At 50.8% G+C, this 12,922-nt stretch overlaps 1 protein-coding gene across 3 annotated transcripts in view; it reads right to left on the bottom strand.

Moving 5' to 3' along the window:
* Nucleotides 1–8,967: 8,967 nt before the first annotated feature.
* LOC138453710 (transmembrane protein 11, mitochondrial-like) overlaps nucleotides 8,968–12,922 on the bottom strand; it is a 48,439-nt gene continuing 44,484 nt past the window's right edge. For 2 of the 3 annotated variants that reach the window (XM_069606822.1, XM_069606826.1), the window contains exon 2: nucleotides 8,968–12,764. In XM_069606822.1, coding sequence (XP_069462923.1) covers nucleotides 12,248–12,764 — 517 coding nt within the window. In that variant the 3' untranslated portion in view covers nucleotides 8,968–12,247. The remainder of the gene's footprint in view (nucleotides 12,765–12,922) is intronic. The other variant, XM_069606836.1, reaches the window with a different exon arrangement.

The raw sequence follows: 12,922 nt of genomic DNA, 5'->3' as shown, positions 1-12,922 counted from the left end.
GTACAACAGTCCATTCACCATTGTCTATGCTACTGCCTTGGCTGTAAAGGTAAGGGAGTTGCAGTATTGGATACACCTTTCGGACGTCTGCAAGGCGGCCAATGCTGCACCACCGCCCCATACAGATTGAGTACCTGCTAACAAAAAGTTGATGGAAATACCCATAATATGGTCTGTACGTATTCTATAAGCGCAACCATTTGTGGCCGAGGGAACCAGTATTTTCATGTGTCGATTTATTTGTACACCATTTACAAAATATAAACGCTACTAAGTACAGTTTGCACTCCTCTCTCGTTCTTTGCCTTCTATTTTTCTTGTGCGTTTTAAAAAATGAACTATTGTGTGCATTTTTTTGGAAGAGAGCAACATTTACGGTCAAATGACCACTCTATAATGTCTACATTTTCGTGAACGTGCATGTGTGTTATGCAGTGTATTGCTGGATTATTTGCTCTGTCAATGTTTATTTGGGGAGGTCATATAAAAGGAGCAGGGGTCAGGGGAACATTACTAATACTGCTCGTTTTTCTGCCAAACAGTCCCCATGATATCCTAATAAGACTATTATGCCTACACCACATGGACAAACTGATGAAATCAATGCATTTCTTGGTCACACAAATTACACCAGAGAACAAATTAGCAAATTCACAGAACTGGTTATACCACTGTTTTCCCCCCATGGTGTTTTCTAACATTACTACATGGTTGCATTTTTCACAGGTTACTGCTTCAAAAGACAGCTCAAAAGAGCAAAGTTTGATGAGTTCAAAGGCCGAGGCTTAGAGGTAATAGAAGATTGTGCAAATTCACAAGGATCCACAAACCTTGGTTGTATATTGCACATGTAACCAAGAAGGAATACACCCGGCAAGGCAGTTATCCCACGAGAAGGAGGGCACGAGCCTCTGACCTAATTCGGGCCAAAACCCCAAATTATAGTCCCCAGATGCCTCCATCCCAAGACCCCAACATTCCAGGATACCAGCCAGCCCAAGACCCCAGACCATAAAACTGTTTGAACACCCATTTGTTCTAAAGATCACAACAGAATATTGAAGGACCCGGTGATTTGTGCAGCGAGGTGCCCGGCAGGCAACGTAACAAATTTAACGTTCAAGGTGGGAAGGCCTGGAAAGGCACCGACGCATATGGGATAGAGTTGGGGTTTGCAAAGATAACATGACCTTGAATGAAGGTGTTGCGCCCATGTCTGCAGTACAAGGTGTAGATTAGGCTGCTGATAGCGTTTGCAATTCTGAATTGCACACTTAATTGCTAATTATCGAGCCTGGCAACTGATAACACAGTGAGAAGAGCCACAAGTGGAAGAAGATGGACAGGAGGAGCTGGGACCAATGACATGGCATCTCATAGGGAGCACAACGCCCATATATAGGGTCACAATAGGGTCACAACAACCAGCTACATGGATCTGTACCCCAAGTGATATACGTCAGTTGTGACCGTTTTCATCCTTGTAAGCTGCCGTCCATGTTGGTTTCGTTCGAGCGCTCCGTGGCAGCATAGTTCTTTGCTATTGTGTATGTGACTTTTTATGAGAATAAACCTTGTTCTCCTTGCAAGAGGTGTGCTGGGTCTTTTTCCCTAGTGGGTTGTATTTGTTCTGGTGCGAGCACCGAGGGGCTGCTCTACAGTACGCACTACAAAGCTGAGACCATATTTTTTTCACTTTCAATAGAGTAGAAATCGGTACGGATTGCAGTGTACAGCACTCACTCAAGCTTGTACATTAAAAAAAAAAAAACACCAGGAGAAATGGGCAAGTGCTATGGTCTTATCCACGGAAGACTGAATAAACTGTATTAAAACCTAGTCTGTAGCAACTTGCAGAGTGGAGCTAGTCTAACCCACTGGGAGAGATGCGCTTCCAACCCTCTTAATGCTTTGGAGGAGTCACCCATTTTAGAGAGCCTTAGGACTGTGCTAGGGCTTTTCTGTTTAATCCCAATACTTATGGATATCTCAGAGCACCCTTTAGAGGCAGGCTTTTTTGTGAGCACAATGATAGATTTGGATCTTGAAGGGACCTCAATGTAAGTCACATTGGAGTACAGAAATAGGATCTGCAGCTGCAAGATTGATTTCGTGGTTGGTGGGGCAAGTTGTTCGGAGAACAAAATAAAAAACAAAATAAAAAACAAAAAAAAAACGAAAAAAAAATCACCTGGCCTGAAGAGGAGGGTTTATGTGGACCTGCAAAAACACTTTCTCATCTGAGCTTTCGGAATTCCCCTTAAAAGCAAGGGTCGTGGGGGGGCAACAAAGAAGCCAGTTTATCATTGATACATAGGACAGCAAATCGCATAGGGTGCAGGCAGCCCAGGGATGCTCAAATGAATGCACTGAAAACACATTTTAACAGGATGCTTTAGAGAAAATGTCTTGCTTCAAACCAGTAAGTGGCAAGGAGATGAACCCGATAGTTGATATGGAACAAGTTACTTACCTGTAACTGTTGTTCTCCAGCATGGGTCTGGCATGGATTCACATGCTCATGAATATTCCCCGTCGTCAGGCTGGGAATCCTCGGTAAAGAAAAAACCAGTATCAGTTTCGTTTCTGATCTGTCTTTCGTAGTAATAACCAATCACTGGTCTCTGTGTCATACTGACCACAGCCAATGACTGCACTCTACCTAAGCACCGCCTCTGGCAGCCATCTTCAGATTTTTGGAAGCACGTGAAGTGGCAGTATGACCCAGTGAAGAGCCGCAGAGGGGTAGGCGGGAGGGTTCGCATGTGAATCCATGCCAGACCCATGCTGGAGAACAACAGTTACAGGTAAGTAACTTGTTCCTTCTCCAGCATGGGGTCTGGCATGGATTCACATGCTCATGAATAAAGAATACATAGCAGTACACACATGCACAACCACGGGAGGTGGCAAAGGCTCAACATTAAGCATTACATCAAACTCAACATTAAGCATCTTACCTCCTCACCAGGCTCACCTCAGGCGAACAGGTTGCGCAGCACTGCTTGGCCGACCCTGGACTCCTCCCTGGAATCCCGATCGACGCAGTAGAATTTCGTGAAGGTGTGCGTCGACCTCCACGTAGCAGCCCTGCATATGTCCAGCAGGGGCACACCAGAAAGGAACGCCGTGGTAGCTGCGATCGCTCTGGTGGAATGGGCTCTCGGACGGCCAGGCAGCGGTCGGTTTGCCAACCGATGACAGTACATGATACAGCCGGAGAGCCATCTGGAAATGGAAGCCTTCGAGAGAGCCTTCCCCCGATTGACAGGTCCAAAGTTCACAAAAAGAGTTGTGACGTCTTCCGAAAACACTTCGTGCGGTCCACGTAGAACTTCAGCGCTCTAGCCACATCCAGCGAGTCCAAAGTCCTCTCAGCCGGCGACGAAGGCGACGGGAAGAACACAGGCAACACCAAGGGTTCGTTGAGATGGAAGTCCGACTGTACCTTGGGCATGAAGGAGGGGTGCGTACTGAGCACTACCCTCGTGTCGTGAAAAGTCAAGTACGGGGCCTTGCAGGAAAGGGCCTGGATCTCTCCCACCCGTCGTGCGGAGGTGATGGCCACAAGAAACGCTGTTTTCCACGACAGAAACTTCAACGGGGCCGAGTGCAGAGGCTCGAACGGAGGTCCCATGAGCTTGGTCAGCACCACGTTGAGCTCCCACGCCGGTGCCGGAGCCTTCACCGGCGGGAACGATCTGAACAGTCCCTTCATGAACTCTTTCACCAGACGATGAGACCACAAGGACGTCCGGCCCGTGGCTCTGGTGTATCGGGAGATCGCAGCAAGATGAATCTTGATGGACGCGTGTGCCAGTCCAGCTTTGGCCAGCGTCAGCAGGTACGGCAGTAGATGGGGAGCCGTAATCCGTAGAGGGTTAATCTTCTGTGCGTGGCACCAGACAGAGAACCTCTTCCATTTGTGTCCGTAGCATTTAAGAGTCGAGGACGCCCTGGCCTTTGCAAGAACCTCTCTGCAGTCGGCCGGTATGTCGTATCCTCCAAACACTAGCGCTGTAGGAGCCAGGCCTGCAAGTTCAGCGATTTCGGGTCGTGGTGGAGGATGGCGCCTCCTTCCCTGGAGAGTAGATCCGCGTCCACCGGCAGCTTGATTGGCGGGGACGCTGACAAGTCCAGAAGGTCCGGGAACCATATCTGCCTCGGCCACGCAGGTGCGACGAGGATCAACCTGCACCGTGATCTCCTGAGCTGGTTGACGAGCCGGATTAGCAGTGGCAAAGGAGGGAACGCGTAGAGGAACAGGCCCTCCCAGGGGAACGAGAAAGCATCGCCCATGCTCCTCACCTGGGGAAACCTGCTGGCGAACCTCCGGCACTTGGAGTTCGTCGCCGTCGCGAACAGGTCGATCTGGGGTGTGCCCCACCGTCGGAAGAGGCGATCCACTAGATCCTGCCGTAGTTCCCACTCGTGGCACGAGCGCAGCTCCCTGCTGAGTGAGTCGGCGATGGTGTTTTTTATCCCGGCCAGATGAAACGGCACCAGAAACATCCTTTGGGCGACGGCCCAATGCCACAGGTCCTGCGCCTCCTTGGACAGTGCTGGGGACCTGGTTCCGCCCTGTTTCCTGATGTAAAACATGGTGGTGGTGTTGTCGGTGAAGATCCTCACCACCTTGCCCTTGAGGGACGGAAGGAAGGACCTGAGGGCCCAGAACACTGCACGGAGCTCCAGGACGTTGATATGGAGGGACTTCTCCGTCGGGAGCCAAAGGCCTCTCGCGTGCAGATTTTCGGTGTGCGCTTCCCACCCTTCCAGGGAGGCATCCGTGGTCACTGTCTCCTGGTGGTCTGGGGTCTGGAAGTCCATGCCCGCCGTCAGATGCGCGCGGGTGCCCCACCACCGGACCGCTCGGCGGAAACTCTCGTCGAGTGTGATCCTCTCCTCGAAGCCGCCCGTCGTTTGGATCCAGCGCGCGTCCAGGAACTCCTGCAACGGGCGCATCCGGAGCCTGCACATGGGAATGAGGTAGATGCAAGAAGACATCATTCCGAGGAGGGACTTGATGGACCTCACCTTGGCCGCGTCGGAAACCAACATCCGCTGTACCTTGCCCAGGATGGACCTGGTCCTTTCCTCCGACGGGGAGGCCAGAAGGGACACTGTGTCGAGCTTCGCTCCCAGAAACAGTGCGTTTTGCGCGGGTACCAGGTGGGACTTGGCGTAGTTCACGGAGAATCCCAGGTCCGTGAGAAGTTGGACGGTCCTGGCCGTGTGCTCCACGGCGAGCTCCCTCGTCTTGGCTCGGATGAGCCAGTCGTCCAGGTAGGGGTAGACGTGGATCCCCTCGCGGCGCAGCTGCGCCGCCACCGGTGCAAGGCACTTGGTGAATACCCTGGGTGCCGACCGTAGTCCGGAGGGGAGGGCTTTGAACTGGTAGTGACGCCCTTGGACCACAAACCTGAGGAATTTTCGGTGCCCCTTTAGGATGGGAATATGGAAGTAGGCATCCTCCAAATCCAACGACGACAGGAAGTCTCCTTCCTCCAGCTGACCCAGGACGTGCTGGAGGGTGACCATCCGGAACTTCTGCGCCTTGATGAACTTGTTCAGACGTCGCAGGTCTAGGATGGGGCGCCATCCTCCCGTCTTCTTCTTCACGAGGAAGTATCTCGAGTAAACTCCGGAGCCCCGAAGCCTCTTTGGGACGAGTTCGATGGCGCCCTTCCTGAGCATCGCCTTTACCTCCAGGAGAAGCTGAGGGACGTGAAGCTCTTTCCTGGCCACGGGGGGGACGCGCGGGCACCTTCTTTGAAACTCGAGCGCGTGGCCCCGGGCTAAGGCGTCCAGCACCCAACGGTCGGTGGAGATGGACTCCTACATGCTGACGAAGCTCGCCAGCCGGCCTCCCACCGGGGTGCTTCGGTGGGGGCCCGACCCCACGGCCGGTACAATCCTGTTTCGACGAGGCTTTGCCGCCTTGACCTCCTTGGCGACGACGGCGGGGTCCGCCCGACTTGCCTCGTCCTCTGTAGGCCTCCTGAGACGACGAGCGGGCCGCTTGACGGTAGGTGGAGAAACCGCCGCCAGAACCTTTGGAGGCGCCCTTGCCTCCGCTGCTCCGAAAGGGCGTCTGTCGTTGCTGCAGAACCCCAAGGGCCCGGGCCGTCTCAGTGTCCGCTTTAATGGCCTGAAGGGAATCGTCCACTGTTTTCCCAAACAGGTTGTTCCCATCGAACGGCATGTCCAGGACTCTGGTCTGTACGTCTTGACGGAAGTCCGTAGCCTTGAGCCATCCACGCCGCCTAAGGCACACGCCGTTGCCCAACTGGCGAAACCCAGTGTCGGCGATGTCCGTCGCAATAGTGATGGCGTGGTCCGACGCCACCTCACCTTCCTGTAGGATCTCCAGGGCATCCGCCCTCTTGTCGTCCGGTAGGAAGTCCAGCAGGGGAGCCAGTTTGTACCATAGCTCCCTGTCGTAGCGGGCCACGATAGCCAAGGCGTTGGCCGCTTTAATCGTCGTCGCTGCAGACGAGATGACCCTGCGTCCCATAGCGTCCAATTTCTTTCCCTCGCCGTCCGGTGGGGAAGTCGATGTGGAGGCCGCACCCCCCACGCTTTCTTCCTGGCCGCCGCGGAGACGACGGAGTCCGGGGTAAGCTGCGCCCGGAGGCACAGGGGGGCCGCGTCCGGGACCCGGTACTTCTTCTCGTACCGGTCTCTTCTAGCTGGCGTCGTGGAAGGGTTCTTGAGGAGGGCGAGGCCCTCATCCCAAATGTCGTCCAGTAGAGGCTCCGCGAGGACCGTCTTCCTCTTGGCCTCGCGCCGTTGATAAAGGAATCCTTCCTTTTTCTTCTCCTCAGGGCAGAGTTGGAAAAGCTCGGATGCCCTGGCGATCATGGAGTGGAACGATCCAATCTCGTCGGGCGGAGAAGGCCTGGTGGGAGGTGACGACGGTAGATCCTCGTCCTATACCTCGTCGTCCGTACCCCTCGCTGCCGTGTCAGTCCCCGTATCATCCCCTCGGGTGGACGGGGAGGAGGGCTGGACGGGGCGCGACGGCTGAAAAGGAGGTGGAGGGTGAATCCTTCTTCTCTTGGGCGGGGGAACACCAGAAGGTCCCGGTTCAGGATCCCCCGACGGGAGAGGTTCCTCCGTCGGCAACGGTAGTCTCGTCCTTATCTCTGAGCATAAGGACTGTATAGCCAACAAAATGGCCGCCGAGTTGTCTTGCGGCGCTGGCAGAGGGGAATCCGACAGGCGATCAGGGGCCCCGTCGGCACCCTCGACGATGTCGTCGTCACCTGCGTCGGGATCCATTCCGACGGGCCGGTCTTCTTCCACGCCAAGGCCGTGGCTTAAGACCTCGATCAGCTCTTCCTCCGAGGTTGAAGCCGAATCTACGACGACGCCCTGCCCCCCCTTTTTCTTCCCCGCCGGGGATTTCACGGGGGTCCTATCGATGGGCACAAAAGAGGACTCCCTCCGCGGTGGCAGGGAGACTCTGAGCCCCGAGGTCGCCACCACTGGTGTAGCCTCCACAGGCTGAGCCAGGGCCGCCGCGACAGTATCGATAGAGGGCTTGGCCGGATGGATTAAGGCCTTCACCACCTTAGGTGCGCTCACCGCCTTATCCTTGAGGGGGGGGGGGACACTGCCTCGCTCCCCCTCCGATGGGGCCTTCGAGCTCGACCGGGGCCTCTCCAGGAGCTTCGCCGGGTGCTCGCCCTTCCTCTTACCCGACCCAGAGCGTTGGCTCGTGGCTGAAGGTGCCGGGGAGGGTGCGCCTTGCCTGGCGCCCATAGAGCCCGACCGTTCGGCGCTCCCGGTGCCAGCGGACTCGCGGTGCTTGGCCTTGTGTTGGACCCCCGTCGCAGGGGCGTCCTCAAAGGTCTTAGAAGACCGCTCGGATTTCTTCCTCTTCTTCTCGCCTGACGGGCTCTTCCCTTCCAGCCAGTTGGCGAGACGTTGATGGCGGTCCTTCATGGTCCGCTCCGACATATTGCCGCAAAACGCACAGTCCTTCTCCACGTGCGTCTTGTCCTCATGTAAGCAGTAGAGACAAAAGGAGTGTTCGTCCTCCTTAAAGACGTTCTGCAGCTGGCATCCAGGGCAGACCCTGAACAGCTTTCCGGGCGTCGAGCTTCCCTTCTCCTGGGCCATGTCCGGGCCTGAGAAGCTTCTGGAATCCTCCAAAAGCGTAGCTCGACGAAATCTTCACCCTTGAGGGGCGCAGACGAATCCGACACGGGTCCCCGTTGATCGGATGGAGAGTCGGTGGAGCTTGAGGCTCTTTTGACCGAAAAAAAAAAATAAGTTTTTGAGAAAAAACGTGAAAAAATAGCACTAACGCTCGAGAGCAATAGCACGAGGATCCCAACACATGAACGTGCAGCAAAAATCTGAAGATGGCTGCCAGAGGCGGTGCTTAGGTAGAGGGCAGTCATTGGCTGTGGTCAGTATGACGCAGAGACCAGTGATTGGTTATTACTACGAAAGACAGATCAGAAACGAAACTGATACTGGTTTTTTCTTTACCGAGGATTCCCAGCCTGACGACGGGGAATATTCATGAGCATGTGAATCCATGCCAGACCCCATGCTGGAGAACCACGGTTCAGAATTTTGAATAACAATACAAGCTAAAAACCAAGGTGGAAAAAGAACATGCATGACAAAGTAGCAAAACAAAAAGGAATTAAAGGTGCTGCAGTGGGTACTGCCGTTGACTTGGCAAAAGTACCAGACTCAACATTTGAAGTTCTTAGCAGTATGGTGTGGTATCTTCTTGCAGCAATTCCCTCTACAGAAGTCTGGACTAGAGGAAAGAGGACCGAATATATGTACTTAGTGGGTCCATTCCAAACCTGTATCTAAGCAGTCCCTCCTGAACGTTAGCATAAGGTAACTTCTGCAGTAATTACTATTCCACTGGTGTAAAGTTCATACTCCATTAATATACATCATTCAACAAGTTGAAGAGATCAATCTTGGACATCGATACGCATTGTGTTGTCAACATGTCGAAGAGATGTGGCATTCGCCTACAATCTTCAAATGGAGCATCTTTTATTGACAATGTAAAAACAGGTACCCAATCAACATGGCAAGACTTATGCTTTATGCAGAATACATGGAACAGCACAATATCTGTATCTTGGAAAGTAGTTCTGAACAAAATGTTATGGCATTCGAAAGTAAGTTTCCTTTCAATTTCTCGAGCATTTCTCTCACATTTTCTGTTCTCTGCGGAATCTCTTAAAAGGGGATTTTATGTTAAGGCATCAACACTTGCTTGCAGTCTTTAGTGACTTAGGCCTCCGTAGTGATGTGTAGCTTAATAAGGATTGCACATCCCTTGAGTGGATTGTTAAGTCATATAGAGCGTGTGGCACAGTGGTTTTGGCCAGACTGCCGATGTTCGCACTTTGCTGGTCTGATTCTCGTATGCAGAAGCCTATTAAAAAAAAAATGACATGAGCTAAGAATTTATGGAAATGCTGCTCCGAGATATTAGGGGGGGCTGCTCCGAGATATTAGGGGAGCTAAGAAGTGCTAGCTGAAGCATTTGCATCATGCTATATGGACTCATTTAAATAACAAACCTTTACAATGGATTGTTTGTATTCTGTGTTATTAGGTGGTTCGCCTGCCTAATGCTTAACAGACTAATTTATGTCCAGGCATGAAATGAACCATAGAGAACACGGTATAGCCACTACTCTTCCTTAGGTTTACAAATGGTGTTTGTTCCCCATAGGGAATATGGTTATGCCTGGGATCTACACATATCACTTATATAAACGTAAAGAACAAAGCTATTGTTTCACAGTTTAATACTCTACATTACCTGCCTACAGTCCACAGCAATACAGTGCGTTGCGGGTGGGAGGGGGGGGGGTATTGCGGAGGTGGGGGGGGGGGGGGGTCGGTGGAGGCAGATACACGTACAGTCACATAAGTCTGTCAATTCATGTAAACCAGACTTTAAAATCAGATTTCCTTACCGGTGTTAATTCACAAATGTACAATCATTTCCAAAATAAAGTGCTGCATCTTTACATGGAACGCCATTACCTATGCCTCACATATCAGTAACCCAATTATAAACAGTTATTATTCAACGTCAGTCTTTCGTGGCTATACAACAGAACGCGCCTAGGATAGATTATAGCTGGCAATTCAGTACACGTACACGGTGCCTAGAGGGTAATCGTGTAGGGGGCGCACACATGCTTATGCAAGCTGCTCTGTCATTGCCTCTTGGAAGACTACCTATTTTCGCACCGCTGCCCAATTTTAGAGGTATGATGTGACTCATTGGTAATAGTGTTCTTTTTTTTAAAAATTTCTTTTTTCATTTTTTTTTTTTTTACTTAAGAGCATTATTCTTCAGGTTCTCTTTTTTAAATTTAATTTTAAGTGTGTATTTGGCTTCAAAGGATTCTCCCTTATCACGGTCTCTGTATTTTGAGAGCCCCTGCATAGGAAAGGTATAATATCCCAGGACTATCACGTGCCTCGGCATACCCCCCCTACCCCCCTTAGCAACTGAATCCTAAATCGCAGTCTTGGTCTCCTCCTTCAGCCCCTTCTACCACTGTCACAGAGGAACTAAGACTTAATATTGTCCTGGCTAAGCACAACTTGCATCAATTCAACAGGTTACCAAGCGATCGAATGGACTCTCGCGTAGTAACAGCACTGATGGTGAGAAATCCATGCGACTCATGCAGTAGCAAAAACCCAATTAAATAATATGCACGCATCCCACATTTTATAATGCAAATACCAGAAAACTAGGCGAACTTTCACAACAAACTGGTGGCAGAGATGGAATACTAAAGCGTTTTAGCCATAGTGTCAGAGTGCTTAAAGCATCTAATTAGGGAAGCTCGCACGTTGCTACGGTATGTTAGTCACTATATTACCTGGTGTCGGGCATTGGTGAAGCTAGCAAATTATCTGCGTTTAACGGGAGCAGATCGTCTCAGAATGAGGAAACTGACAAGAATGTATTTGTCAAATCACTCATCAGATCTTTACATACAAGCAGTGAAACATTCTTCATATGTTTCTGCAAATAGGGGTTTTATCTGGATTGAATACACTTAAAGGTAGGGCATTTTAACAACCTAATTAAGGCCTCAATGGAGGCCCAAAAGAGCACATGCCCCGTCCACCAGAAAAACAAGCTTTTCTTGCGGTCTTCATTCATGTGGAACGTTATCTTGCCCTACGCCAACCGACACCTCAACAAATCAGTAGGTTTGATTTTTGAGGATGTGCAAGGGGTCAACTGCAAACAACTACTGCCCGATTCAATTTGGGCTCAAATCTGTTGTGCCCACTTTCAATGAAACATGTAGCAGAAAAAATGAAAAACACCACCCTTGCAGAGACTGTGGCGTTAACGCATTCTGCACTACAGGAAGAGAAACACTTAACTACTGGGCTGCCAACAAGTGTTGGTCGTTCCTTGGGTGGCCAGAAGCATGGAATCTGGCCACCCCAACACCCACAAGAGATGGTCCCTTTTAAGCATAGTGGAGGCACAGTAAAATTTCAGTGTGGGGAAAACCTGGGCGCAAAGGAGGCACCTCATCCGAGGCAACGTGGTTAGCAAACAATATCAGACCTCCAAATCAATACTGCTATAACTTATACTGAAATATACCTTTATACAAGGTACCCAAGCATGAAAAAAAAACTCAGATGAGGATTTTTAAGACAGACAATCTTCCGCAGGAAGGATCAGGTGGCAGTTTTGGATAAGACTGCTCTAAAGAAGCAGCTGTTCAACTTGTAACAGGGTTTGCTTCCACAGGAAGCAAATAGGATGGGACTCTTGAGGACATTTTTTTTCTAAACCTTGTTCTTATACATACTCCCTGTGATGCATGTAACATCTTAATACAAGATCACTAAAAAACGCCTGCCACTCTTCCTAAAGTTTGATCTAGCTTTTTGCATGTGCCAAGAGGGAGCAAAATTTACATACTTAGCAGGTGAAACAGCACTAAAACGCTTGCCCAATGATGACATTGGTTTCTTGTTGGCCACAGGGATCAGACACTTTTCACATATTGCATTCAGAGAGGCTACCTATGATATTAAAACAGTCTGGTGCCACCCTGCCATAACATTACGACTATGATGCTGGAGCTATTGTGTGAACGTTGGCAGTCTGGTCAGTTCCTGATCTCAGTTTCTAGCACAAGGTCTCCTCCTCCTGCATAGCTGATCCATTCAGTAATGTGCAAATAGTTATCCCGCAAGACTGTTAGTCGGTACAAAGTTCGAACAGCTTCTGGGCGCAGTAAACCAGGGCAGTCATGGCAATGACATTATGGAGGCGCTTGCGCTGTGTGTCATCTCGACGGACCAGCACCACAGGCGAGGTAGTCCTTAGTGCCCCTGGGGGTATAAGGGCAAGTTGCCTCCCACTTCGATCCACCTGGTACTTACAGCAGGGGTCAAACTGCCAGGAGACACCATAAAGAGCAGCACAGGCCACACTGACAGCCCCGGCAGGCAGACCCAAGTAGTGCGAGAAGTCAGGAGGCAGGCTCAGTGGAGAGAGAAGGCATACAGCACCGGTAAGCATAGAAGTACGGTGTAGGCAGTTCCCCACAGCAATCCACCGAGCAGTCTCATCGCCAAGTCGGGCAGGCTCAATCACAATGTAGCGGTACTGGTGCTCCAGCGCTGCTTCAAGTTGTGCCTCAAATTCTGCTTGCGTGAAGTCGCCATCATAAATTTCATGGATTACAAAGAAGTCTAAGGGTGGCGCAGGAGCCCTAGAAACAAACAGAAAGAGCAATTAGCAACATACATTCAGAGCACCACACACCGTGGGTAATAATAAGCAGCGCTCAGATACCTGAGGGTTTGTAGCGCTATATAAATGCCAAATTATTATTATTATTATTATTATCAACCTTGGGTTAGGGTGCAT

This window comes from Ambystoma mexicanum, chromosome 1p (assembly GCF_040938575.1).
Source record: "Ambystoma mexicanum isolate Mex_15411 chromosome 1p, UKY_AmexF1_1, whole genome shotgun sequence".
In the NCBI taxonomy this organism is placed as follows: Eukaryota; Metazoa; Chordata; class Amphibia; order Caudata; family Ambystomatidae; genus Ambystoma; species Ambystoma mexicanum.
This window is presented reverse-complemented; position numbering and strand designations above follow the sequence as displayed.